This window comes from Myotis lucifugus, unplaced genomic scaffold (genome assembly GCF_000147115.1).
Source record: "Myotis lucifugus unplaced genomic scaffold, Myoluc2.0 scaffold_0, whole genome shotgun sequence".
NCBI classification, from domain to species: domain Eukaryota; kingdom Metazoa; phylum Chordata; class Mammalia; order Chiroptera; family Vespertilionidae; genus Myotis; species Myotis lucifugus.
Window position 1 is genome coordinate 36,055,023 of NW_005871048.1, and position 25,512 is coordinate 36,080,534.

Genomic DNA, 25,512 nt, shown 5'->3' on the forward strand with positions numbered 1-25,512 from the left:
GGACACAGACTATATAGCCAGACTGTCTGGTTTGAATTTTTGCTCTACTACTTAAAAGCCATTTGGCCTAGAGCAAGATATTTAATGTCTTAGTGCCTCAGTTTTCTCATCTGAAAAAAGAATTAGTAAGTTGTCTACGTCATCATATCGTGGGATTGTTGTGAAGATGAAATACATTTAGGCAAAAGCCCTCCAAGGGTGTATAGTAATCCCTATATAAACACAACTCTTACTGTTACCATTATTAATATTATTAAGCTATTAATTATGTAGTACTTAGTGGTTTGGGGGAATAAAAGAAAAATCTAATTTAATGCTCAAACTTCAGTCTTTTCTGTGTGCTCATTTCTTGTCTCATTAACTAGATTATAGTACCCAGGGGCTATTTGTACTTCGGTTCACAAGTGACTAACTTGTATTTATTTGAATAATTGAATCTATTTTCATTTTCATTTGGAGGATTTAAAGGACTTGGGAAATTGAAATAGTTAATTTCTGTGAAGGTTTTTTTAAATTTAATTTTATTGTTTAAGGTATTACAAATAGTAGTACATATGTCTCCTTTTTTTCCCCCCCACTGACCTCCCCCCGGCCTCCCCTATCCCCCAGCATTTGCCCTCGTCCCCCCTCTCCCCTGCGCCCCCAGTGTCTTGCGTCTGTTGGTTGTGCTTATATGCATGCATACAAGTCTGAAAGTGTTTTTTTAAAATGAAGAACAATTTTGTCATATTTTATAAATATTTAGTGAAATTAACAGATATTAATTATTATTAATTTAGACTCTAGAATGTTAATTTATTTCTTTTCCCTGATTCGAATCTTTAGTTCTCTATAATGTGTGTTTCTCTCTTGGCCCAAACCACAGATAAAATGTCATTTTATTAGACAGGAGAGTTAAATGGTATAAAAAATAAAGTTCAACTGAAGTAGTCTCATGTACTATGTGTTTAAGTAATCCTCGTGTGTCTTCCTTCTGAAGCAATATGAACTATTGCTTCTGGCATTTTTATTTTTGAGTGTACTTTGCAGCTTGTAATTTTTAGGCTCTTAAATAACTCTTATGAAAAAGTTTTTGTTTCGTTTCTTTTAATAAAATCTACCCTCTGTAGCAATTACATTTTTCTATCACATTTTCTACTTTCTAGTTAGCTTTCTAAGCTGATGCTGTTAACCACTGCAGTTCCCTGCAGGAGTTGTCGGGGGGTTTTAGTTTGTTTTTTATAAGCACTACTGGTTTATTTGATGCAGCTAAATGAGTTTTTTTCTTACCACCCTCACTTCTGTTTCTGCACAGCATGATCAGTTGAGAAGGCCTTAGGTGCCCTGGCTAGAGAATGTGCTTTTACTGTGCATATACAGTTTGCAGAGGCATCAGCGTGGCCAGGGGCCAGGATCAGGGACTACATGATCTGTAAGAACACAGCATTTCTAACTCTTCTCCTTGAAAGGATAAGAACTTTGAGATTGAAATACATGTTTATTTTATAGAGCTAATTTTTTTCTTTTAAATGGATTCATTGTAGCATTCTATTCAAGGAAGTCTAATAAAATATATTTTTAAGGAAATGTTCAGAATGAGGATTAAAACGGAACTCTTAAACTGAAAAGTAGAAAAAAGTTCATTTGAAATAGTTAAAACTGAAGGTCAGTACCAATAGCACATGGGTGGGTTTCCTCAGCTGCCTGTAACCCCTATCGCCATCTCACTTTCTGAGTTAATTAGGGTAACATGTTAAATGCCCTTCTCTTCTTGAAAACACAAATGTGCCTTCCTCAGGGAATACTCCAGGACCAGGGGATCTAAAGTAGTGCCTGACAGTCCTGGCTGTCTAGCCTTTCAGTCTCTATCATATCCTGGTCTTATGGTCTTCATAAGCACTCACCACTCACGGAAAATTGGTCAGCTATTTATTTACGTGGTCATTGACTGATGCTTTTTGTTCTAGAATGTGATCTACAATCATATTGCCTCTTGTTGTATCTCAAGTTTATAGAATTGTGCTTGACATTAATAGGTACTCAATAAAATAGTTGAATAACCAAATGATTCCTTAGCAAATTAATACAGTAGTTCCCCCTTATCCACAGGAAATACTTCCAAGACTGTGAGTGGATGCCTGAAAGTGCAGATAGAACTAAATTTTTTCCTGTACAAACATACACTTTACAGCTTTTCTTTGGTATATTCAAATTGCCAGTGTCACTACTCTTGTGCTTTGGGGCCATTATTAAGTGAAATAAAGGTCACTTGAACACAAACAGTGGGACATTCGACAGTCAGCCTGATAACCTAGACAGGTACTAAGTGACTATGGGCAGGTAGTGTGGCTAATGCTGGACAAAGGCATGACTCAGGAGGCATGATTCAAAGGCAAGACAGGACAGCGAGAGATTTCATCACACTACTCAGAACAGCATGCAACTTAAACTTATGAATTGTTTATTTCTGGGAATTTTCCATATAATATTTAAGACTTCTGTTGTTCACAGGTAACTGAAACTGGATATAGGGGGACTACTGTATATTCTTTTCCATTCAGTCTTTCCATTTGATGACAACCTCGCAAATTAGTGCAGTTATTAGCCACATTTTACAGGATCTAAAATGACATGCTAGGAAAAGCAGCTTTTGAATTGAAGAGTAAGGAGGTATCTGAGTATATAAATTTTGTAGGAGGTAAACAAAAAAGCTTAATCAAGGACAAGGGCTCCATGTAACAACAGGTAACCCATTTACTGTCTGTAAGAGAAAGCAAGGGACCACTCTCTCTTCTACTGTCTTCTTTAGCAGGCAGGTGTCATACATTCATTATTGTAACTTCACCAGTACTTGCTTAGCTCATAAATATTTACATTATACAGTTGTTCACATGGTGAACATTTAGATTTGTTCTAAAAATGCTTGATTTTCATTCCATATTTAATAATTTTCCAGAAAACCACTTATGAATGTGATCACATGCGCATTTTTATTATTATTGAATCACTTTGTAATCTCAATTTTTGGAGGGCATTAAACTTAAATAAAATGGGTTCTATACTTTTACAGTACTGACAGAGGAAATGAATTTAAGTTAATATGTTATAATTTTAGTCATCACCAAGGTTAATATTTAATAACATACTAAAATACTAGTTTTCTAAGGAACTATGTGTTAAACAGAAATGATAGTGATTCTCAAAATCATGAATTTATACCACTTTATCAGAAAAGAAATAAAGTATGTATTTAGGGGTTTGTTTTTCCCTTGAGTAAAGGAAAAATACTAAACGATTGAAAGTCTTTTCTTTATCATGATATATTTCAGGTAAGTCAGGTTTTGGAAAATTGTTGATTATGCATTTTAGAAAATTCATGTACAAATAGAAAATTTGTCCTATTGATGTATTCATTTTTGAAAGATTTTTTGGAGAGTGGGAGCTAACTATTTTAAAGAAATAACTATTAAAACTTACTTGCTTTTAGTGACTATCATCAAAATTAATAGATGTTAAATAAAATTAAAACAAAATTAATAGATATTGACCCTAAATGTTCAAAGGGAAGAAATTAATTACACTAAAAGCTCTTTAAAATTTTTTGCATCATAAGAAAACTTATTTTGACTGTAAGGTATTACAATTTTTGATAGATTGCCATTATATTTATAGTTCTAGTAGTTACCTTATTTCCACTCTGTCACTTGCAATAATATAAACTATTTCTATAACTATACTGTATATTTAATGTACTGGCTCATTAAGAATCCTAAGTTTTTATGTAACGAAATAATTATGTGTTTAAATGTCTGTTTGCTAATTTTGGGCAGGTTACTCATACTTGTTTTATTTTTCAGGCAATAATTAATAGCACCATCACCCCAAACATGACATTTACGAAAACATCTCAGAAGTTTGGCCAGTGGGCCGATAGCCGGGCAAACACTGTTTATGGACTGGGATTCTCTTCTGAGCATCATCTTTCAAAAGTAAGTTAATTCATCAGATCTCAGTGGAAATCTTCGTCTTCAGGTCAGATATCTTAAATATATAGTAGCAAATGGAGAGTGTAAAATATATAGGAGAAATTTGTTTAATATTCTCAGAACTGTTGTAATTTTAAAGCAGGAAGAGATCATTGGATTCTGTTGTCAATTGGAAAATTCATTGCACACATTAAAAATAGTCACCACTGATTGAGAAGGCTTTGCATAGTTAACTGTGTGTATGATAGGAAATAAAACATGTGAATTACCACTTTAGAATGGACTTTGCTCATGACTTTACATCCTTAGTTGGAGATGGTCTGCAAGATAGGTAGACACCAAGCTCTTATGAGTTGTGAAAACTCAAGCTGATAATGGTATATATTTCAACTTTCTGACGTGACAGCAGACACATATAAATCACTATGTTTAGGGAAAGTTGTGCATTGTCTGGGTCAGAATTACTCTGAGCTCTCTGATGCAATACAGAGACCCCATAGATACTATGAGGAGTTCTTGGGAAACACTAACCAAGTGAAGTACTGTGGCCAGAAAAGCCAATATAATACAGACCATCACCAGGAAACAAAACAGTTGTCCTGCCTATAAGCCAAGTCAAGCAGTGTTCACACCTTGAGTCTGTGGCTGTCGCATGGAAAGAGTGTGTAAGAAAAAGAGGAAACTATCTCCCTAAGATGATGAAGAAAATGAGTATTACTCACTTTTGCTCTTCAAATTTTACGCTCACCAGACCCAAAGATTTATGCTGAAAACTTCTCTGAAGCATTCAGTTAGAAGGACAACCCTACATTTGAAACATTTTACATGTGTTTTAGTATACACAGGATCTCATGGCTTGAGACTTCAAATAGTTGGGGTCATTCAGATTCTTTTTAAAAGTCGTACACTTTTTGTGAATATTTATTGACTTGAGGTTACTATTAGATAGTTCAGTGGATGTCACTTGGAAAGAGTATGTAAGGAATAAGTATGAAATAAGCTACTTTGTTTCCTTTTGTTTTAGTTGTAAACATTCCTTAACACTTGTTTTCAAATGTTATCTTTTTCATAAATTGCAGTTTGAAGCTCAATTTTTAGACTATTTTAACTTTTGCCTTGGTGATTGTAAGTCATTCTTTATAGGATAATTAAAACAACCAAGTTACCTGCTTTGATTTCTCTTACACCCATCTAATTCTCTAAATACATTACTTGAACTGTAGTAGAGGTATGAGTTTTAGATTCAAAGTATTTCAACATAACAGGGACACAGGTATCTGGCTGAGCATTGTCCCTCCATAAATAATTCCCTTAGGAAATTATACGTTTATTCTAATACTTTTGCCATTACTCAGAACCTTAGAACTTTTCTTTTGGAACCATTCATTACAGACTATAGCAAGAATAAAATAAAACTATAATTATATTCCACTTGCTGAATTTTTGGTTAGCACAGGAACTAAAATGTGGCTTAATATCTTCACTAAACTTGCATGAAATGATTTTTGAGCTTAAGTAATTTTGACCATATATTAAGTTTTTCATTGTGTCTTTCAGGTTAGTGGGAAAGTAGCTAATGTAATAAAGGAATCGTTTATTAAATTCTGTTCAATTATACTGTCTCCTCTCATTTGATCTTCTTTTCTGGGAATGGCTTTTATATTTCAAGAATTTTATTTTTCTTTCTTAAAATTAGCATATATTTTTGACCAACCTTACCAGTAGTGAATTCTAGTATTTTGCATGTGGGTTGACTATCAGGAAACAACCTATTAGCTCTCAGAGCCAAGTCCAGGTTTTTATTCACTAGATTTGGCTCCAAGAGTTTACAGTTAATCTCTTCAAAGCATTCTGAAGAGACTAGCCTTGAAGTCTAATGTGGATGCTTTATAGACTGTAAAGGACCCTATGGAGTGTATAATATTTTATATAAATGAAGCAAACATGTAAATATTCTGACTTGTTTTATCATTAAAATATATAAAAGAATGCAAGGGGTTGGAGAAGCCCCTGAAGGCAATTGTAGACAGAGGCCTCTCAAAGTAAGGGAGAGTGGCAGTATTAGAACAGGGTGGTTCGTTAAGGTTGATGTATGAGAAAAGTTACAGCTATGCTTTAGTGCTTCCTGCGTTGTATTTTGTTATCATGGAAACTTAAGTCTTTAAAAATTAGCAATAGCATAGGTCTTTGTGAAGTTGAGAAGGGTTTTAAACATTAACTACTTTGGAATGCTAAATGAGTGTAAGAAAAGCTTTCTGTACTACAGATTACATAAAGAGAAATTAATTATGGTTAATTAATTCCACCAACATGAATAAGGCCTTTCAAGCTTTGTATTCAGTTTTGTTGTTTTTCCTGTAAGGAGATGTTCTGTTTAATTAGCACAGGAACTAAAGTATAGTATAGAGATTCACTTCCCAGATCTACAAGTTGTAGGAGGGGGTGAAAGATTTAAAGCAAGAAGGAAAAGTTGCAATGACAACTCTAATTTTGATCCTCCTCTATCTCCCAAAGGCACATCAGAGTATCATGAGCCTTTCCTACCAAAGCTTTCCTTCCCAAGACAGAAATGAAATCAGGGTTGGCTTATGGGGTTTGAGGAGAGAACGATCATTTCATATTTTTATTACCAACTTTAATCAAGTGGTTTAAATTGCATAGAGATTTTAGGGGTTTTTTTGTTTTGTTTTTGTTTTTTTTGTTTTTGTCCTCAGAGGATATGCTTTTTATTTATTAGAAAGAGAGAGAGAGAGAGAGAGAGAGAGAGAGAGAGAGAGAGAGTGTGTGTGTGTGGTTGTCTCCTATACGCACCCGACTGGGAATTGAACCAGCAACCTAGGTATGTGCCCTGATTGGGAATCGAACCTGAAACCTTTTGTTGTACGGGACGATGCTCCAACCAGGCCACCCGGCCAAGAAAAAGAGATTTTAGGTTTTTAAATTTGGTTATTTTGTAACCATAACTTACTCTCCCTGAGAATAGTGGTAAACTAGTATCTACTTCCAACACATAGATAAGGTAGTATTTGTGGCTGTGACGTTTATAGATTTCTGTGAGTTCCTAAGAATTAGCATTTTATGTACAGTAATTTTTTAAATTGTTACCAATCTGAAAGACCTTTGTGGAGACATATTATTCCTTCTGCTGCTGTACATTGGCTGTTTAGGAGTCTTTAGAAATGAAGTTTTATTAATGCCAGTTAGTGGTAATAGTAAATGTTGCTGTTTGTATTGTTGAAAATAAAATACCTTCATAATACAAGAGTTTATATTATAGTAAAAGTTAAGAGCATGCTCCAGATACTGAGATGTTTAGGAGTTGATACTTAAGAGATTCCCTTTTTTCCATGATAAACAAACATGGTATGCCCATCTTTACTGATTCCTCTCCCGATGTGTACCCCCCCCCCAAACCCCGCCCATTTTAGTAAAGTATATATGAAAAACCAAGGAAGGACATAGGTAAGCTAGCTGACACCAGATTCTAACTTAGTTATGTTATGATGTTTTTGAATGAGATTTGTCAGTGTACTTTGCAGTATACATATGTTTTGGTATTTGGTTTCTTTTTTTGTCATTTTCATATTATACTTATAATTGATTTGAGGGGTAGGTTGCATGCATAAGAGTCAGTTATAGAAACGATAAAAGAAAATTAAGGTAAAAGTGAGCATTGCAACTTATTTTATTTGGTTAATGTATATAGTCTTTATACATTCAGTTTGCAGAAAAGTTTCAGGAATTTAAAGAAGCTGCTCGACTAGCAAAGGAGAAATCACAAGAAAAGATGGAACTTACCAGTACACCTTCACAGGTGGGTATTTAATTTCCATTCTTATTTATGAGCCTTGTTCATTTTAGATGATATCCTTTATGCCAGAGTCAAACTTAAGAACATAATGGCAAAATTAAGATAATTTTCAAAGTGAACACAGAAATGTACCCTTTAGTTCATCTGTACTAGTCAAGAAAGAAAGGTGTTTGTCCTATATGCCAGTGTCTACAAGAATCTGGGGGTGGGGAGGGATTAGCTTAGCAATTAAAACGCAGATTTTTAAAATGTGGATACAACTTAAAAAACAATCGTACATATAGAGCATAGACTGACCTATTGTTTGTGTTCTGTGCTAGTCACTGAGGTGCGGCTACTAGAGGAGACAAAGACGGGGGAGGCTCAGGAAAACAGGAGTAGAGTTCAGTTTTGTGCTTTTTCTCTTTAGTAATTATTTTTGAAGTTTCCTTGGGAGTTTTATGAAGATCAGATGTACAAATGTTTCTCTGGAATGATGTCAGTAGTAGCAGATTTACATAAAACTTCCTTGAGGAAGTAAATAGAAATTGCCTTGGAATTTAGTGACTAGCCAAACGATTGGAACATTTTAGAAAACTTTCACTATTCACTTTCTTCCCCAACCTGGCACCAAACTCTATTTGGCAAACCCTACTGGTGTAAAGAGTTTTGGGTGTGTATTTTTTTTTTTAAAGGAAAGGAAAGCTCTCTTAAGTATGCTTAAAGTACATATTTCCTCACAGACTAAAGGTTTACTCTGGATTGAAGCTTCATTATACTATCTCTGTACTAACACTGACCAGGAATAACATGAATGATAATTTTGAAATTTCCTTTGAATCTATCTTCCCTGAGTGCTCTGATGGTATAGTGATACTTTTAAGCATAAAAGCCTATTTAAAATTTAGTACCAATACGTGCTGGGAACGTCAGTTACTCGGGTGAATGATTGTAGTGTAAGAGAATACTCAAATGATTCCAATGAACTGTAATGGATTACATTTTGCCTTTGTACTTAGTTTCTGTTTCTCCAATCATAACTTGCTTTTGTTTAATTGGCCATGAACTACTACAGGTTGCTAAGATACCTGCTCCTCTTTGGTGGAAGGAGTGTCTTTAAGCCTTTACATTCATTGAAGGGATATATCCAAGACATACCATAAGCTCATCAGTATTTGAGAGCCAAAATATATTGACACCAATTAATCTTTTCAAAATATTTGAAGTTTGATTGTTAATTGAAGCCAGAGAAATAGTGGGAAAAAAAAGAAAAGAAAAAGTATTTCTTTTCACTTCTCTTTTCTCCCCTTTTTGTGACAGTCCATTACAGGTGTCATTAATATTTGTTTTAGTTTGCAGTGTTTGAACGCTGGCTACTCCGATCCTATTCAGCTAGAGAACAGAGCTTGGTTCTCAGTGGTTTAACCCAACCTGCTAAATTAACGCTCTGCCTGGAAAATAGAATATGACTCATGAATTTAGCATAAGGATCAGAAGGTTATATGGGATAATGAATAATAATAAACTTTTAGGCATAGTTTTTGTTTTTGTTTGAGGAGGGATAAACAAGTGGTTCAGAGTATGGGTGTTCAAGTCTGACAGGCTTAGTCATAAATCCTTTTTCTGTCACTGTGTGATCTTGCTAAAATTGCTTATATACCTGTAACACGAGTATTTCATTACTTGCTTTATAGGGTGGTTGGGAGGAACAAGTATGATAATGGCAACGTTAATATAACAGACTAGAGGCCCAATGCATGAATTCATGTACGGGTGGGGTCTGGATGGCCGGCCCCGATTGGGGCCAGGCCGGCCAGGGGGAGGGCCCGCGGGTGGTTGGTCAGCCGGCCCCGCCCCCTGGTCGAACTCTGGGTTGAACTCCCAGTCGAACTCCCAGTCAGGGGGACAATTTGCATATTAGCCTTTTATTATATAGGATGACATTATGCCAGTGTCATACGATCATGGCAATAGAGACTGTTTTTGAATCTGGTTTTCTGATTTAAGCAAGTTACTATTTTTTAAAAATCTATAAAATGGGAATAAGAACAGTTATCTTATAGGGTTTTGTGAGAATTGAATGAGGATTACAAAGTGCTTGTCATATAGTAAATGCTTAATGTTAACAGCTGTTGTTGGTGATGTGGTTGCTATGGTGAAGATAATGATGTAAAGCCTCAACAGAGGATCTGGCACATAACAGTTATTTAGAAAAACACAAATTCCTTAATTGAATAAAGCCTGCATCAGAATCCCCTGGAAGAGCTGTTAAAACACAAGTTGCTGGTTCCCACCCGAAGAAGTCTGATTTGGTGAGGCTGAGATGGGGCCCAGGAATGTGCATTTCTAACAAGTTTCCAGAGATGCTGATGCTGTCAGTCTGGGGACCACACTATGAGAAGCAGTGCCATGGACAAACCATCCCACCTCTCTGAAAGCAGTCTGGCATTTAGAGCAAAGTTATCCACTTCCCCATTCTTAGACTCCCGAGTGCGATCATGTCAGATAATCTTTTTTTTAAATGATTCTTTATTATTGAAAGTATTACCAATAATCTTAATGTTTTCTTGATCAAGGTTGCATCTTTAGGAATAGGTTGAATTACATGTTATTAGTTTCTTTCATATCACTCTTTAAATAATAGACATTAACTTAGAACATTTTCCTCTATGGAAGATCTTATGTTCTTATGTTTCCATGGAAATCTTATAAACAGTTAATTTTATATCAAATCAAGAGTTATGATTGGTTCTATTCCTGAAATTTTTTATATGGTTCATAGTAAAAATACTGTATTACAGTTAACTTGTTAGGTATTTTTCTCAGAATATGCATTAAAGATAAAAGGTTTATATAATCAGATATTATCAAAGTTTTTCTTCAGTGGAGTCTAGAAAAACAATTTAGCTGTCATTTGTCTAAGACTTTTAAATTGAGTCAGGAAGGAGAAAGAGAAGAATAGAAGGAAGGGATCATAGATGGAGCATTATGCAGAAGGTACTGTTGTGAGGGGGGGAGGATGGAAACAAATTAGCCACTCTATCTGAGACAGGAAGGAAGAATAAAAATGGATTCAGATACAGATAAGAGGGAGATTGAGGAAGCCTATGCGAATTTATTTCTAGTTTCTCTGTGAAAGAGGAAGGACAACTAAAAAGAGAGAAGGCTTGAACAGAGGTTTGGAACAGCTGTTAGGTAAAGAAAAAAAGAAGAGTCAAACGGAGTAGGTAAAGATTACTCGGCACTTCAAGAGCATAATTAAAGTCAGAGCTCAAAATTATCTTCATGGCACCAATCAGCGTATTTAACAGTATATTTTCTCTCATAGCTTTTGGTAACTTGGGCACATAAGAATAGGGAATGATGGTTCATTTTATATGAAATTAAAATTGACAACATAGATGTTATAAAAGGTAAAGGAAACCCGAAAATTGGGATGATGCTAGCGAGAGTGTAATTAACATGATTGGCTTTCTGGTGTATGGAGAGAAATAAAACCAAAGATTGTTAGTCTTGAGGTTGAAGAGCAGGTGGAAAGTGGGTTAGATTGAGAGAACAGGAGGGGATACAGCACAAGCTCATTTGGTTGGAATCAAAGCTAGTAGTTGATGAGTTAATATAAGAAGTCAGTGAATGTGAAGAATTTTAAAAAGATTCTTTAAAATTTATAAATTAAAATTCAATATTATGTTTATTTACTCACCCATATTTTGATTTAGAGTTGAAGCCTTTTCTTTGAATATGAATTGATTGGAATTCCAAGTTGTCTTTCTTACATAAATTATACCAATAATTAATTGCCTGCAATTTTATGGATATTTTTTTCTCAAAATAGAGCTAACCCTTGGCACTTGCAAAGAAATCTGAATGTGCTATTAATAGATTTTTTCTGTCATTTTTATGATGTCCATAATTGACCTGGAAGGAGTCACTTTGGATAGTGTTCCCATTATTCCCTTAGTATGATTTGACTTTGTTGTAAACAATTTTATGTTGCACATTATCTTATAAACTTTATCCATGCCTTGACTGTTAGTGGAAACAAAGAGGATTCAGGAGAAAGATTTAATGAGTGAAATTAAAGGTTGAAATAGAGGTTCCATTAATATTTAAAAAATAATTAAGTGATAATGTGGAATCAAGAGAGTCATCTTTTGATCTTTGATAGCTTATATAATTTATAGCATTGTGGTACTATTAGCTAAATTATATTTAAGTGTGAAATAAAATGCATTCGGTGGTGTAAAACCATAAGCCCCCTCAAAAAAAAAAGTCTCACCACATCAATATTTTCCATATTTCTTCCCAGCACTTCATGTGCAAGATTTTTCATGTAAAGTATATAAATTATCATAACGTAGGCTATCTCCTTATATTCTTCTATGTTTTTTCCTAATTAGAAGCATTTCCCTGTATTACACATATTATCCTTGATTTTATTTTAGGAAATCTTGTATTCTAAGTTGACAAATTATGACCATACCTAACCAGTTCCCTAGTGATATTTTCATTTTCTTCCCTAACAATAGCCTAATATTTCAGGTGTTCTATTTCCCAGCAATAACAAGGGGTCCACCAAGCTGCTCTTTCAGTATCTCATGCTAGAACCTCACCTGGTTAACAGTTTATCAAATGACCCCCTCATTCTGATTTCTGATATCAAATTTGGATAATTTGATCATGGCAGATGCAAGAATAAGTGTCAGCTTGAGCTTCATTTTAAATTCCATTTATTTTCCTGAGGGATACATTAAATTTACCTTGATAGGCAGATCAATTAAAAGTAGATATAAGAGGAAATTTTGTGAAGAAAAATAATTCCATTTTGAGTAGGAGTCAAGAAAAGCTGAAATACACTGGCATCATTATGTATGTTATAGAGGTATTTCTGACTGTTTTTCTAAATAATTCCAAGAATTGAAAAGTAGGGTAGGTAAAAAAGTTAAAACTTCTGAAGATTTCTCTCTACACTTTTCTGTCGTACCCTCCCAAATAAAACCTCACATCTTCTTGCATTTTTGTGCCATCTTCTCTTTCTTCTCAAGCAATTCGTTGAATATCTTTTATTCTAACTAATTAGTTGCTTATGTAAGCCCCAAAGTGTTTCAGTTCTTTACAACTATATTCTAAATTGTGTTAGGGTTTCAGATAGTTTTATTGTGAGTCGCTTTGCTTTAAAAAATTATTTCCACTTCAAATTTCATTTTAAAGTCTGATTTAAATTTTAATTGAAATATAGTTCATAAGTAAGCATACATCAGAGTCAGTTTTAACTTGAAGATGATCTTGTGTCTTTTAGTAGAAGTATAACACTTTTTTAATCCCTTTGTTTTTAAGGAATCAGCAGGCGGGGATCTCCAGTCTCCTTTAACACCAGAAAGTATCAATGGGACTGATGACGAAAGAACACCTGATGTCACCCAGAACTCAGAGTCAAGGGCTGAACCGACTCAGAATGCATTGCCATTTTCACATAGGTACAAATTCAATTCAACCATCATGATTCAGTAAAATATGTAAACATGGAAAGTTATTTGGGTTTCGGATGAATCTTGCAAAGTTATAACCCTGAGTGAAAATTCCAGGTCAGATGTTTTTAACTGTTTCTGTTAACCTCAGAAAGATTTTAATAATTTATAGTTGCCTGGATGGGCAGGAATGAATATTTCCTTTATCTGTATATAAAAAAAGGGCTACTGAGCTAATAACAGTACAAATCATTTTTCAGTGAAAAAGCATATGTATTATTGTAAGTCTCTTCTTATTTTCTAACACAGTCGCTGAAAGGCTCCCTGTGTTAATCTGGTTTCCATTTTCATGTATGTTCTTGAGGGTTGTAATTTTTTAAAAATAATTTCCTACTCTGAACTTAAGCTTACCATAGTCTTAGAGGTGATTTCACGGTATGATTTCACAGAAGGAAGCAAGTTATTGGGGTAACGTCTAGAATAAACCTGTTAATGTGAGAATTATTTTTGCACACCAACTAACAGAAAATAAATCTTCACATGCTTCTGAATTTTAAAAAAGAATTTGATATACTTTAAGCAGGTACAGTTTATCCTACATGTGTTCCAAATCAGTCACATTAATTATGGGCCGCATTGTGGGATTTTGGGAATGTAAGGAGGTCTATGAAACTGCATTATTGCAAATGTAAACAAATACCTATCAGTCGATGTCTTAAAGTTCATTTTTACTCTTCTTAGGCAATTTTTTACTGGGTAGTTTTCATTGAAATTAAGAAAACAATTTTCCTTTGTTGCGCATCTCTTTTTGGACCAATTTAAAAAAAATCAAGTTCTTTAGCTTATTCAGAAGAATTGTGAAGTGAGATATTCCAAACTCTTTTTTATGAGACCCTTTAATTTTGACTGAACTTGTTGGATATTAGGGGCATAAGATTGAACATTTTGCAGTGGTTCTCAACCTTCTGGCCCTTTAAATACAGTTCCTCATGTTGTGACCCAACCATAAAATTATTTTCGTTGCTACTTCATAACTGTAATGTTGCTACTGTTATGAATCGTAATGTAAATATCTGATATGCAGGATGGTCTTAGGCGACCCCCGTGAAAGGGTCGTTCAACTGCCAAAGGGGTCGCGACCCACAGGTTGAGAACCGCTGTATTAGAGACTAGCATTGAGGGACTTCATGGTCAGGCTCAGGAAGAAGAAATTAGGTAAGGTTTTTTTTAAAGGAATGAATGGATAGAAACTATTTGACAGTGAGGCTATTCTAATTTATTTCCAAAAAATGCTAATTTGCACAAACAGACATATCTTGGAATTATCATGGAGATCATGCTTTACTATTGCAGATTAAGTATGTTCTCTTTTCTATAGCTGTAAAAACAACTGAACACATGAAAAATTTTAGTTCTGATCTGAAGACTGATTTGTAAAACATTCAGGTTTTTAAAATATGCAATTACAATTAAAGATCAATGTGATTAGTATGCAATTTTAAAAAATATTTATGTTGAGGGAGGAAAATGTCCTTTCCTGTTAAATTATATTTAATATATCCATTTAATAGACTTCACTACACTGAGTATAATTATAAACTTGATTTCTTTGCAACAATCAAGTCATGTGCATTGAATAGTGTAGCATTTAGAAATAGAATTTCTTTATTTAATATCTGTAAATGCTATTTCTAGTTTACTTTATCCACCCAAAGTTTTCTGAATGTTTATTGTTTTGCTAATCCTTGGTATTTGGAGTTTCTAACTGGGATTGGTAATCAGGTGATTAGCCCTGGAGATATTTGAGTTCTGAGAGTAAAACTTAACAGGTCAATTTAAGCTTTTAAAAGCATTACATAATCTTAGTTTTCATATCATTGTAAAAACATTTTAGCTATAGGATTTTAGACTTATTCTCTGACCTTGTTTTGATTTCTACCGGAGACAAAAGATGATGTATATTGTAGTTAATGTTAGAATCCCAAAATATCAGTTAGGAGAGACCTCAGAGATTATATAATCTAGGATTTTTCAAACTGTGGTAATTTAAAATTAATTTAGGTTATTCATGGCATTCTGAGAAATGAAATATAATAAAGCCAAATAAGAAACATCAGAGTAAAGCTCACATTAAGAGTAGAAACTTTAGCTCAGCTGGAGTGGCTTTGTTGGTTGAGCGATATCCAGTGCACCAAAGGGCTGCCAGTTTGATTCCCGGTTGGAACATGCTCATGGGTTGCAGTTCGATTCCCTATTGGTGCTCATGCAGAGGACGATCAGTCGATGTCTCTCTCTGTCTCTCTCTCTCCCCCCCTCCCCTTCTCTCCCCTTCCCCCTTCCTCTCTCTAAGCATGTCCTCGGGTGAGGATTTTTAAAAAAAGAGAGTAGAAATTTTGTTTCAGTAATGTACATATTTATATGTGTGCTGATTAACTGTTCCTATTATCCTGTGTAGAGAAAAGATCACTGGAAGATAATTAAAATCTGTTTTAAGGCTTATTTAGACCATTTTGTCTTTCTTCCTTAGTACATTAAAAGTTTTCCTTTTATTTTTTAATTATAGTTGACATTCAATATTATATTAGTTTCAGGTGTACAACATAGTGATTAGACATTTATATAACGAAGTGATTTCCCCATAACTCTAGTACCCATCTGACACCATATATAGTTATTAAAATATTATTGACTATATTCCCTACTCAGTACGTACTTATTTTAACAGAAAAGAATGAATAGCAAAAAAATATTTTGCCAACATTTTTCTGTTCTGGTTGATACTATTTTACTAATAAATAGGGAGCATAATGCTAAAATCTCTATTGTTTGTTTTTGTTTTTAAAGGAAGGATATAGGGAACAGTGATCTAGTCAGTCAAGTTAATTAAGAGTTGATTATAGCCAAAACCGGTTTGGCTCAGTGGATAGAGCGTCGGCCTGCGGACTGAAGGGTCACGGGTTCGATTCCGGTCAAGGGCATGTGCCTGGGTTGCGGGCACATCCCCAGTGGGAGATGTGCAGGAGGCAGCTGGTCGATGTTTCTCTCTCATCGATGTTTCTAACTCTCTATCTATTTCTCTCCCTTCCTCTCTGTAAAAACTCAATAAAATATATTAAAAAAAAAAAAGAGTTGATTATAGCCAAAACCGGTTTGGCTCAGTGGATAGAGCGTCGGCCTGCGGACTGAAGGGTCCCAGGTTCGATTCCGGTCAAGGGCGTGTACCTGGGTTGCGGGCACATCCCCAGTGGGAGATGTGCAGGAGGCAGCTGGTCGATGTTTCTCTCTCATCGATGTTTCTAACTCTCTATCTCTCTCTCCCTTCCTCTCTGTAAAAAATCAATAAAATATATTTAAAGAAAAAATGTTATATATAAAAAAAAAGAGTTGATTATAGTAATAGCTACTTAGCTAGCCAATTTCTGCTCTTCTTAGAATTCAGAATTGATGCCTTAATCTCATTAATTCATGAATTAACATATCAAAAGAAGACCCTGATTTTCATTTGGTCCTGAACATTTTAGTAATGTAATTATAGTTTGTTCTTTACAAACTCTGTTAGCTTTGTGTATTTTCAAAAAAATACCACTTAGCTTTAAGATATAAGCAAACATTTTTGTTACTCTTTAAATCTATACAAATTTTCAAAATTATATGAAAGAGAGAATACTGTTATGAACTCCCATGAACACATACATCACCTAGTCTTAACAGTTATGAAAAAATGGTCATTCTTGTTTCATTTCTATCCCTACAGACTCTTCCATTTCTGCAATTATTTTTAAGGCAAATCTCAGACATATAATTTCATCCACAAATACTTCTTTAAAATTACTTTTGAACTTTCATAAAAGTTATTTATGAAGCTAATACAACTTTTTATTTTCTAACTCAGTGGCATTATAGGGTTACTTGAATTATTCATTTCTTATATTTTTATTATACATCATAACTAAATTTTAAAATGAATGGGCTGCTCAATACTCCTCAGTCAAGTGCTATAGTACTGTTTTATGTCCTTGCCATAAACTATGCAAAAACATTCTCGTTGAATAAGTTTCAATAAATTAATATCTATTTAAGTGCTTTTAAAGTTTAAGGATGTGAAAAAGAGGCAGATCATGAGGATGAAAACGCTTACTAATTTCTTATGGGAAATGATATTAAATTATATCTAAATGGCATTTTTTTCTTAAAAATTACTTTTTAAACTAAATGATAATATCCTTTTGAGACTGTGCAGGTATACACTGTGGCTCACTTGAATGTTCAGGATATCATTTGAGACAGTAGTCTTAGGTTAGCTATATACTAAATAAAGTAGCTATATACTAACAGACTAGCATATACATATGGGGAAGGTTTTGTTCTTTTATTTCAGGGAGTATTATTTGCTTCATAGCATCAACTCTGTGGAATTCTGAAATTTATTTGTTATTTCTTAATAATAAATTCCAGGATTTTTTGTTTTTAAGATTTAAAGCTATTTAAAATTCTCTTGGAAATAATTTTATAGCATCCTCATGCTGTTAGAATATAATACTGAAATATAGTATTGAAAACTATTAATTTTGTGTATTATAAATTTATGACCCTCAGAGATACAGTAATATATGATAAATATGACAAATAACTGCTGTTACATATTTGAGCATTCTGAACAGATATATAGACATTAGTAGCTTGTGAAACTATTTTTGTACTGATAAATTTTAATAACAGTTTGATTATGTGAATGAAAAATGGGCTATTTTAAGCACTGATTATATTTTAATTCTTGTAATGTTTAGATGATAGAGTCTCTTGGTGCTGCTAGAGTTTATGCATTTTGGGGGTACTGCATGTATCGTCTATTGTGTTTAAGAGATTTTTCTGCCACTACGTGTTTCCAAAAAGTATTTATTAAAGGATGTATGCAGAAACATTACTTTTTAATATATTGATTTTTCTTTAAATCAGCATAACTACAATTTTACTAAAATTTATGAAATCTGGCTGGGTTCATTCCATTTGTATTTTTAGATTTCTTCATTATCAGAATTTTGGAAAGCTACTATTTTAAAACTGATTTAGGGATCCTTTTACAGTTTCAAAAACTAAATTTCATTGGAAATTTTACATGTCATTTAGTTACATGTTAAAATTTTAAAAAGTGCTTTATCTTGAATCAAATGCAGTTTGTACTTCAAAGATGATACAAAGAGGAAAAAAGTGAATGACTGTGAAGAGCTCTGGGGAACTATACTCTCAACAGCTCTGCCATTTGTCTCTCTTTTTTATGAATAGTGAAGAAAACTTGTACGATTATAGATATGAAATACAATAGGAATGATTTTGGCAGATAACTTTTGTGTGTAAAGCTGGGACTGATATCACAAGAAGCACTTCGTCATGATACAATTGCAGATGAAAACTATAAGTTGTAGGATTCCTCTTATTGTTGCAGTTCCAATTGACTTAAGTACCGTCCACCCCTAACCCTCAGGAATTAGATTAGGTTTTTAAGAGTTAATTTGAAGGCCAAGATAGTTTGTGAGGGATTGTAACACAACCATTTGGAGATGTCAGAGTTTCCTGTATCATCATTGTGAGCAGATAACACGTTATAAGAACGTGCTCTAGTAATTTGGTAACATATACACTTATACATTCTCTAGGAAGTGAAAAGCAATTTGTACATTTTTAAACAAGATGCAATAAAAAATATAGTTTAGTGACCAAGAATGTTTATTAGTTTTCTAAAGAAGTATAAATTTCCTATCTTGAATTTTTAAAGAACTAACCTTTATTCTCATCTGATGTCTGAAAAGATTTTGAAGAAAGCATAAAAAATTGCTGAAGCTTCTTTTCATGCATTATAACTTAACTGGAGGCCCCATGCACGAAATTAGTACAAGAGTAGGCCTTTGCAGCCCTGGCTGCCTCGGCCCTCGCAGCCCTGGCTTTGTCCAGAAGGTTGTTCTGCTGTTCGGCCATTTGGTCAATTTGCATATTATGCTTTTATTATTATAGATATAGGTTATTTGCAAGAAGAAAAATACTATTCATTTGATATAAAGACATTACTAACCACCTTCAATAGAGATTAGTCCTTTCTCCTTCTTCTTGGCATTAACATTGTTGGCAAAGAATTAATGACAAAGAATGTTCACCAGTCCATCCCCTTGTGATTGTCAACTTCTGTTTTCAAGATGACCAGCTGGAGTTAATGGTGTGATCATTCACAAGAGGTTATTTGTGACTTCTTCCCTGTAGAGGGCATTTAAAAATTCATTTTTTCCCTTCAATTTTGCTCTTAGAAGACCATCGTGGGGATTCCAGTGGAAGGGAGGTTTGGAACATGGACAGCTCTGTTCTCAGACTTAGGAAAAATGTTCTTCCTTTGAATTTGGCTTTCCATCTTTCCTCTTACTAGATTAGTAAGGGACAAGTAAACATAGAGGACAAGCAGGCCACTTAAACGTGTGAAATTTGTGGTGAATATGACAGTAAGGAATTGTGAGGTCTGTGGTAAAGTAGAATGGGTGAGGTTCATTTAACGATATTAAAGGTCTTAGGCTAAGCACAATAAGCCAGTTAAAGACAAATATCACATGATCTCACTTACATGTGGAATCGAATGAATAAAATAAACTGATGAACAAAATAGGTCAGTGCATAGAGCAGAATGACAGATCTCAGAGGGAAAGGGGGTTGAGGGAACGGAAAGAGATTAACCAAAGAACATATATATGCATACATACATAACCCATGGACACAGATAATAGTGTGGGGTGGGGGCAGGGTGAAGGGGAGCACAAGGGAAGGTGAAATGGGAAACATTTGTAATAATGTCAACAATAAATTTTTTTAAAAAAATCAATGTTAAAATACAGAGGGATTGGGACTAGATGACCCATCTGGTTTCCAGTTTAGACTTTCAAATGGAATCTGTGATTTATATATGGTTTAGCTCAGGGTAAGGATTTCTAGCTGATAATATCCTTATAAATTCCTGGTGGAGGTATTTGGGAAGATATGACTTGCAGATTTGGAATACTGGATATTTTCTCTTTGCTGACATATTACTCTGACAGGTGTTATTCTCTCAAACACAGAAACCCGACCATGTCATTTTCCTTCTTAAAATATTTCAGTGGCATGGTGTATGTGGACCAGTCCATGGTCATCAGAGGAGGCCTCCCAGCCTCATCATCTGTGCTTCTGTAGCAATTACTCTGAATTGCTTGTACTCCTCCACATATAACCAAGCAACCATGCTGTTGCTTGCATGCAAGTCTCTGCTTCCTTGTTTTTGGAATGTTCTCCCTTTTCTTTGCAATGGCTGCATATACACATGAGACACACACACTCCATACATCCTCCCATCTGACCTCTGCCTCTAACTTGACCACCAACTGGTCAACCCCTATGTATATATTCTATAAGTTCCAGCATCACCTTCTCTGGCAAGCTTTCTTTCATGCTGTCAGACTGAATTATGTTCCCTCTTCTGTTAAATCCCTGTTACCTTCAAACTGACATGTGGAGGTTAACATTAACTTCTCAGGTTCTTCTGGGGCAAGGATTGCGTTTTATTCATTTGTATCCCTGGTGTATCCATGGTAGACATTCAATAAACACATGAATGAAACAATTTACTTCACAGAAATTGAGTATATGTTCTGAATGTCCTTGGTACTGTCAGCTAAAGTTACACCTATGGATTCATAAGACCTTGAAGCTAAGATATAAAACTAGCTATATTCCTTGAAAATCAGTCATTGTTATCAAACTGAAGAATTTAACTGACTACCTAATTTTCTTGAAAACTTCCTAGTTTGTACAAAGAAATTTTAAAGATAATGTGTTAATAAACAATGCTAAGTACTTAAATAATGTGAAAGATGCTAAAATGTGCATTTTTCTTAATAGAATAATTTTTATTTTTTTCTTGAGAGTAATTTTTCTCATTTAAAAAACAGTGCAAAGTCATTTAATGGTATATTTTCTGTGGAATTAGACAATATTTATATTCTTTGTTTTTAAACTAATTATTGCTAAAATGTGTTTTTAAAAATTTCACCTCTTATAAAGGTCAACACAGGTATTTATTATAAACAAGTGAAATTAAGGACAATGAATTTTTTTTTAAATATATTTTATTGATTTTTTACAGAGAGGAAGGGAGAGAGATAGAGAGTTAGAAACATCGATGAGAGAGAAACATGGATCAGCTGCCTCCTGCACATCTCCTACTGGGGATGTGCCCGCAACCCAGGTACATGCCCTTGACCGGAATCGAACCTGGGACCTTTCAGTCCGCAGGCCGACGCTCTATCCACTGAGCCAAACCGGTTTCGGCAGACAATGAATTTTTTTAAATTGAGAATTGTATTATTTTTTAAAATTAATTTTATTGGGGTGACAGCAGTCGACATGATTATATAGGTTTCAGGTGTGAGTTTCCATGTTACAAGATCTGTATATTGCACTGTGTGCCCACCACCCAAAGTCAAATCTGCTCTTGTCACCATATATTAGGACCCTCCTCTCCCCCCCATATTCACATGAAAATAACTGACAGTTAATTCACTGAAATGTATTGAAAATTGTCATGCTCCTGGGACCACCTTCCTTGTAGGGTGTGGAAAATGTAGATATGACTAAACAGTTAAAGTAAATGTATAATTTACTCTTATTATCTATCAGTTTGCCATTTTCCATTGACAGTTTAGCTTGGCCGTATATCCACTATAGACAAAATAGTTAATTTTCTTACTCTGGCCAAAAATGAAGTCTAAGCATTTATATTAGAACTATGAAGATAGAAGGAACTTTTGCTATGACATAGTCCGGCCACTTCATTTTACAGAAGTGGAAGCAAGTCCATGGAAGAGGCATTTAGTATCACTATTTGCTAATAGCTAGATTAGACGAGAGACGTAGGTCTCCAGAGTCATTGATCATCAGGGTCCATGCTGGTTGAGGCAGCTGTTTTTCTACTAAACTCCAGAAATGTTTTCTGTATCACATTTCAGATACTTCTCATCTTGATTTTTATCACTGTTCAACACACATTTACTATAACTTGCTAAACTCCCCCATTAGATTCTTAGTTTCTGGACTAAGCCTGGTTGAGTTACATTTCTTGATATCCCATATAGTTTAATGAATAAATTTGTTGAGTGAATAAATATATGTATTTTTACTGTGAGATAATAGGAAGGGTTAAATAAGTTAGTGCAACTTGATCATTAGCATAAAAATTATATCATATACCAAGCAGGACTAACAAAGATACCAATATTAAGAGTATTTAGTTTACTTTTTAAATTTTAACAGGAATCACTTAGCTGTTAATAGTCACATTAATATTTTAATAACATTTTTATTGAAATGTAATTCACATCTAAACAATTCATCTATTTAAAGTGTACAATTAAGTGGTTTTCAGTATATTCACAGAGTTGTGCAACCATCACCACAATCCATTTTAAAACATTTTTATCACCTCCCCCAAAACCCTGTACCCATTAGCAATCACTTTCCTTTTCTCCTTCACACACTCCAGGATCTACTTTCTATCTCTGTAGAGTTGCCAATTCTGGACATTCTTATCAATGGAATCATACAATATGTGAACTTTTATGACTGGATTCTTTCACTTAGCATGTTTTTCAAGGTTTACTCATGTTGCAGAATTTATAAATATTTCATTTCCTTTTATTGCCGAATAGTAGTCCATTGTGTGGATATACCACCTTGTACTAATCCACTCATCAGTTGATAGACATTTAGTCTGTGTCCACTTTTTAAGTTCCACCATTGTTATGAATAATGCTGCTATGAACATTGTGTACAAGTTTTTATGTGGACATATGTTTTCAATTCTCTGGATATATACCTACAAGTGGAATTGCTGGCACGTGTGGTAGTTCTACATTTGCACAGCAGCTGCACTATTTTATATTCCCACCAGCTGTATAAGGTTCCAGTTTCTCTACATTATCAGCCCTTGGTATTGTCTTTTTTATTATAGCCATCCTAGTAGGTGGAAGTGATATCTCTGTGGTTTTGATTTATATTTCCCTGATGGCTAATGTTGAGCATTTTTTCATGTATTTATTGGCCACTTGTAAATCTTTGGAGAAAGCTCATTTTTAATTGGGCTGTTTGTTTCTTTGTTGTTGAGTTGTAATTCTTTTTTTTAAAATATATTTTATTGATTTTTACAGAGAGGAAGGGAGAGGGAAAGAGAGTTAGAAACATCGATGAGAGAGAAACATCGGATCAGCTGCCTCCTGCACACTCCCTACTGGGTATGTGCCCACAACCAAGGTACATGTCCTTGACCTGAATCGAACCTGGGACCCTTGAGTCCGTAGGCCGATGCTCTATCCACTGAGCCAAACCGGTTAGGGCTGTAATTCTTTATATATTCTGGATATTAACTCCTTACGAGATAAATGGTTGGCAGATATTTTCTCCAATTCTGTGGATTGTCTTTTCACCTTCTTGATGATGTTCTTGCAATACAAATGTTTTTAATTTTATTTAAGTCCCATTTTTCTATTTTTTTTCTTTGTTGCTTGTGCTTTTGGTGTCATATCTAAGAAACCATTGCCTAATCCAAAGTCATTAAGGCTTATACTTATGTTTTTCTCTAAGAGTTTTATAGTTTTAACTCTTACAATTAGATTTGGTTCATTTTGAATGAACTTTTCTATATAATGTGAGGCCCAACTTCCTTCTTTTGCATGTGGATATCCAGTTGTCCCAGCACCATTTGTTGAAAAGACTATTCTTTTCCTATTGAGTTGTCTTGGCATCCTTGAAAAATATTATCAGACCATAAATGTGAGGGTTTATTTCTGAATTCTCAGTTCTATCCCATTCATCTATCTATCTTTATGCCAGTACCATACTGTCTCTATTATTGTAGCTTTGCAGTAAGTTTTAAAATTGGGAATGTGAGTCTTCCAACTTTATTCTTCTTTTTCAAGATTGTTTTGACTATTCTGAGTCCCTAGAATTTCCATGTGAATTTTAGGACCAGCTTGTGCTTATCTGCAAAGAAGCCAGGTAGGATTCTGATAGGAATTGTGTTGAATCTATAGAACAATTTGGATGGCTAGCCATCTTAAAAATGTTAAGTCTATCAATCTATAAACATGGGATGATTTCTTATTTATTTAGCTCCTCTTTAATTTCTTTCAAAAAAATTTTTTAGCTTTCAGAGTATAAGTTTTGTACTTCTTTTGTTAAATTTATTCCTATATATTTTATTCTTTTTGCTGCTATTATTAGTGGAATTATTTTCTTAACAATCTAATTTATTAGTTTTAATAGTTTTTAGTAGCTTCCTTAGGATTTTCTATATACAAAACCATGTCATCTGCAAATAGAGATAATTTTACTTCTTCCTTTCCATTCTTGATGTCATTTATTTCATTTTCTTGACTGGTTGCCCTACCTAGAACTTCCAGTACACTGCAGAATAGAAGTGACAAGAGTGAACATCCATGTCTTGTTCCTTATTTTAGAGGAACACTTTCAGTCTTCTACCATTAGGTATGATATTAGCTATGGGGTGTTTTGTTTTGTTTTTAGATGCTCTTTATCAGGTTGAAGAAGTTCCACTACATTCCTAGTTTTTTTAGTGTTTTTCCCATTAGTATTTTTGTTTTTTGAAAGTCAGAAAAGATCGTTTCTCCAATTGGACTTTTTTCCTACTACGGAGACAACCAATTTTCCTTGGTAGATGACTTCTGTGATCACCTTTAGTTTTGGAACTTATTGGAGTCACCATTTCCCATGGAAGAAGAGGATCTGAAGTTTATTGTAATGGAAACCATGCAAGTAGTCCCTGACCAAGATAGAGAGAGAAACTAACATGGAAGAAACAAGACAATTTTAAAAGACACAATCATCACAGATTTAACTTTGAAGAGTCAAAAGAAGTAATACTTTTAAAGAAGACACTTAACCGTGTGAATTCCTGTGTATGCCTACATGGCATTTAAGATATCTTGGAAGAAAAAAATGACTTGGCATGGCATCACGTGTTTTTTGGCAAAATACTAATATTATATTTGCTCCACTTAATTTTCAGAAGACTCAAAGCCCTTGATGAAGAACATTTTTGTTTTTTGAAAATCAAAATAGCTATTATTTCTGATAAAGATAGTGAAAAAACTAAGCAACCTAATTTTCCTGGACTTCAATGTAGAACTGGTTCATAGATGCCATTTCTTTTAAAACTTAATGTAGCCATTTTCCTACATGTAATCTGATCCTCGTTTCTTTGGTT

At 34.2% G+C, this 25,512-nt stretch overlaps 1 protein-coding gene across 1 annotated transcript in view; it reads left to right on the plus strand.

Moving 5' to 3' along the window:
- HOMER1 (homer scaffolding protein 1) overlaps positions 1–25,512 on the plus strand; it is an 84,929-nt gene that overhangs the window by 33,430 nt on the left and 25,987 nt on the right. Inside the window, exons 3-5 of the mRNA XM_006081279.3 lie at positions 3,837–3,968; positions 7,687–7,779; positions 13,093–13,232. Of these exons, the coding sequence (XP_006081341.1) occupies positions 3,837–3,968; positions 7,687–7,779; positions 13,093–13,232 (365 nt within the window). The remainder of the gene's footprint in view (positions 1–3,836; positions 3,969–7,686; positions 7,780–13,092; positions 13,233–25,512) is intronic.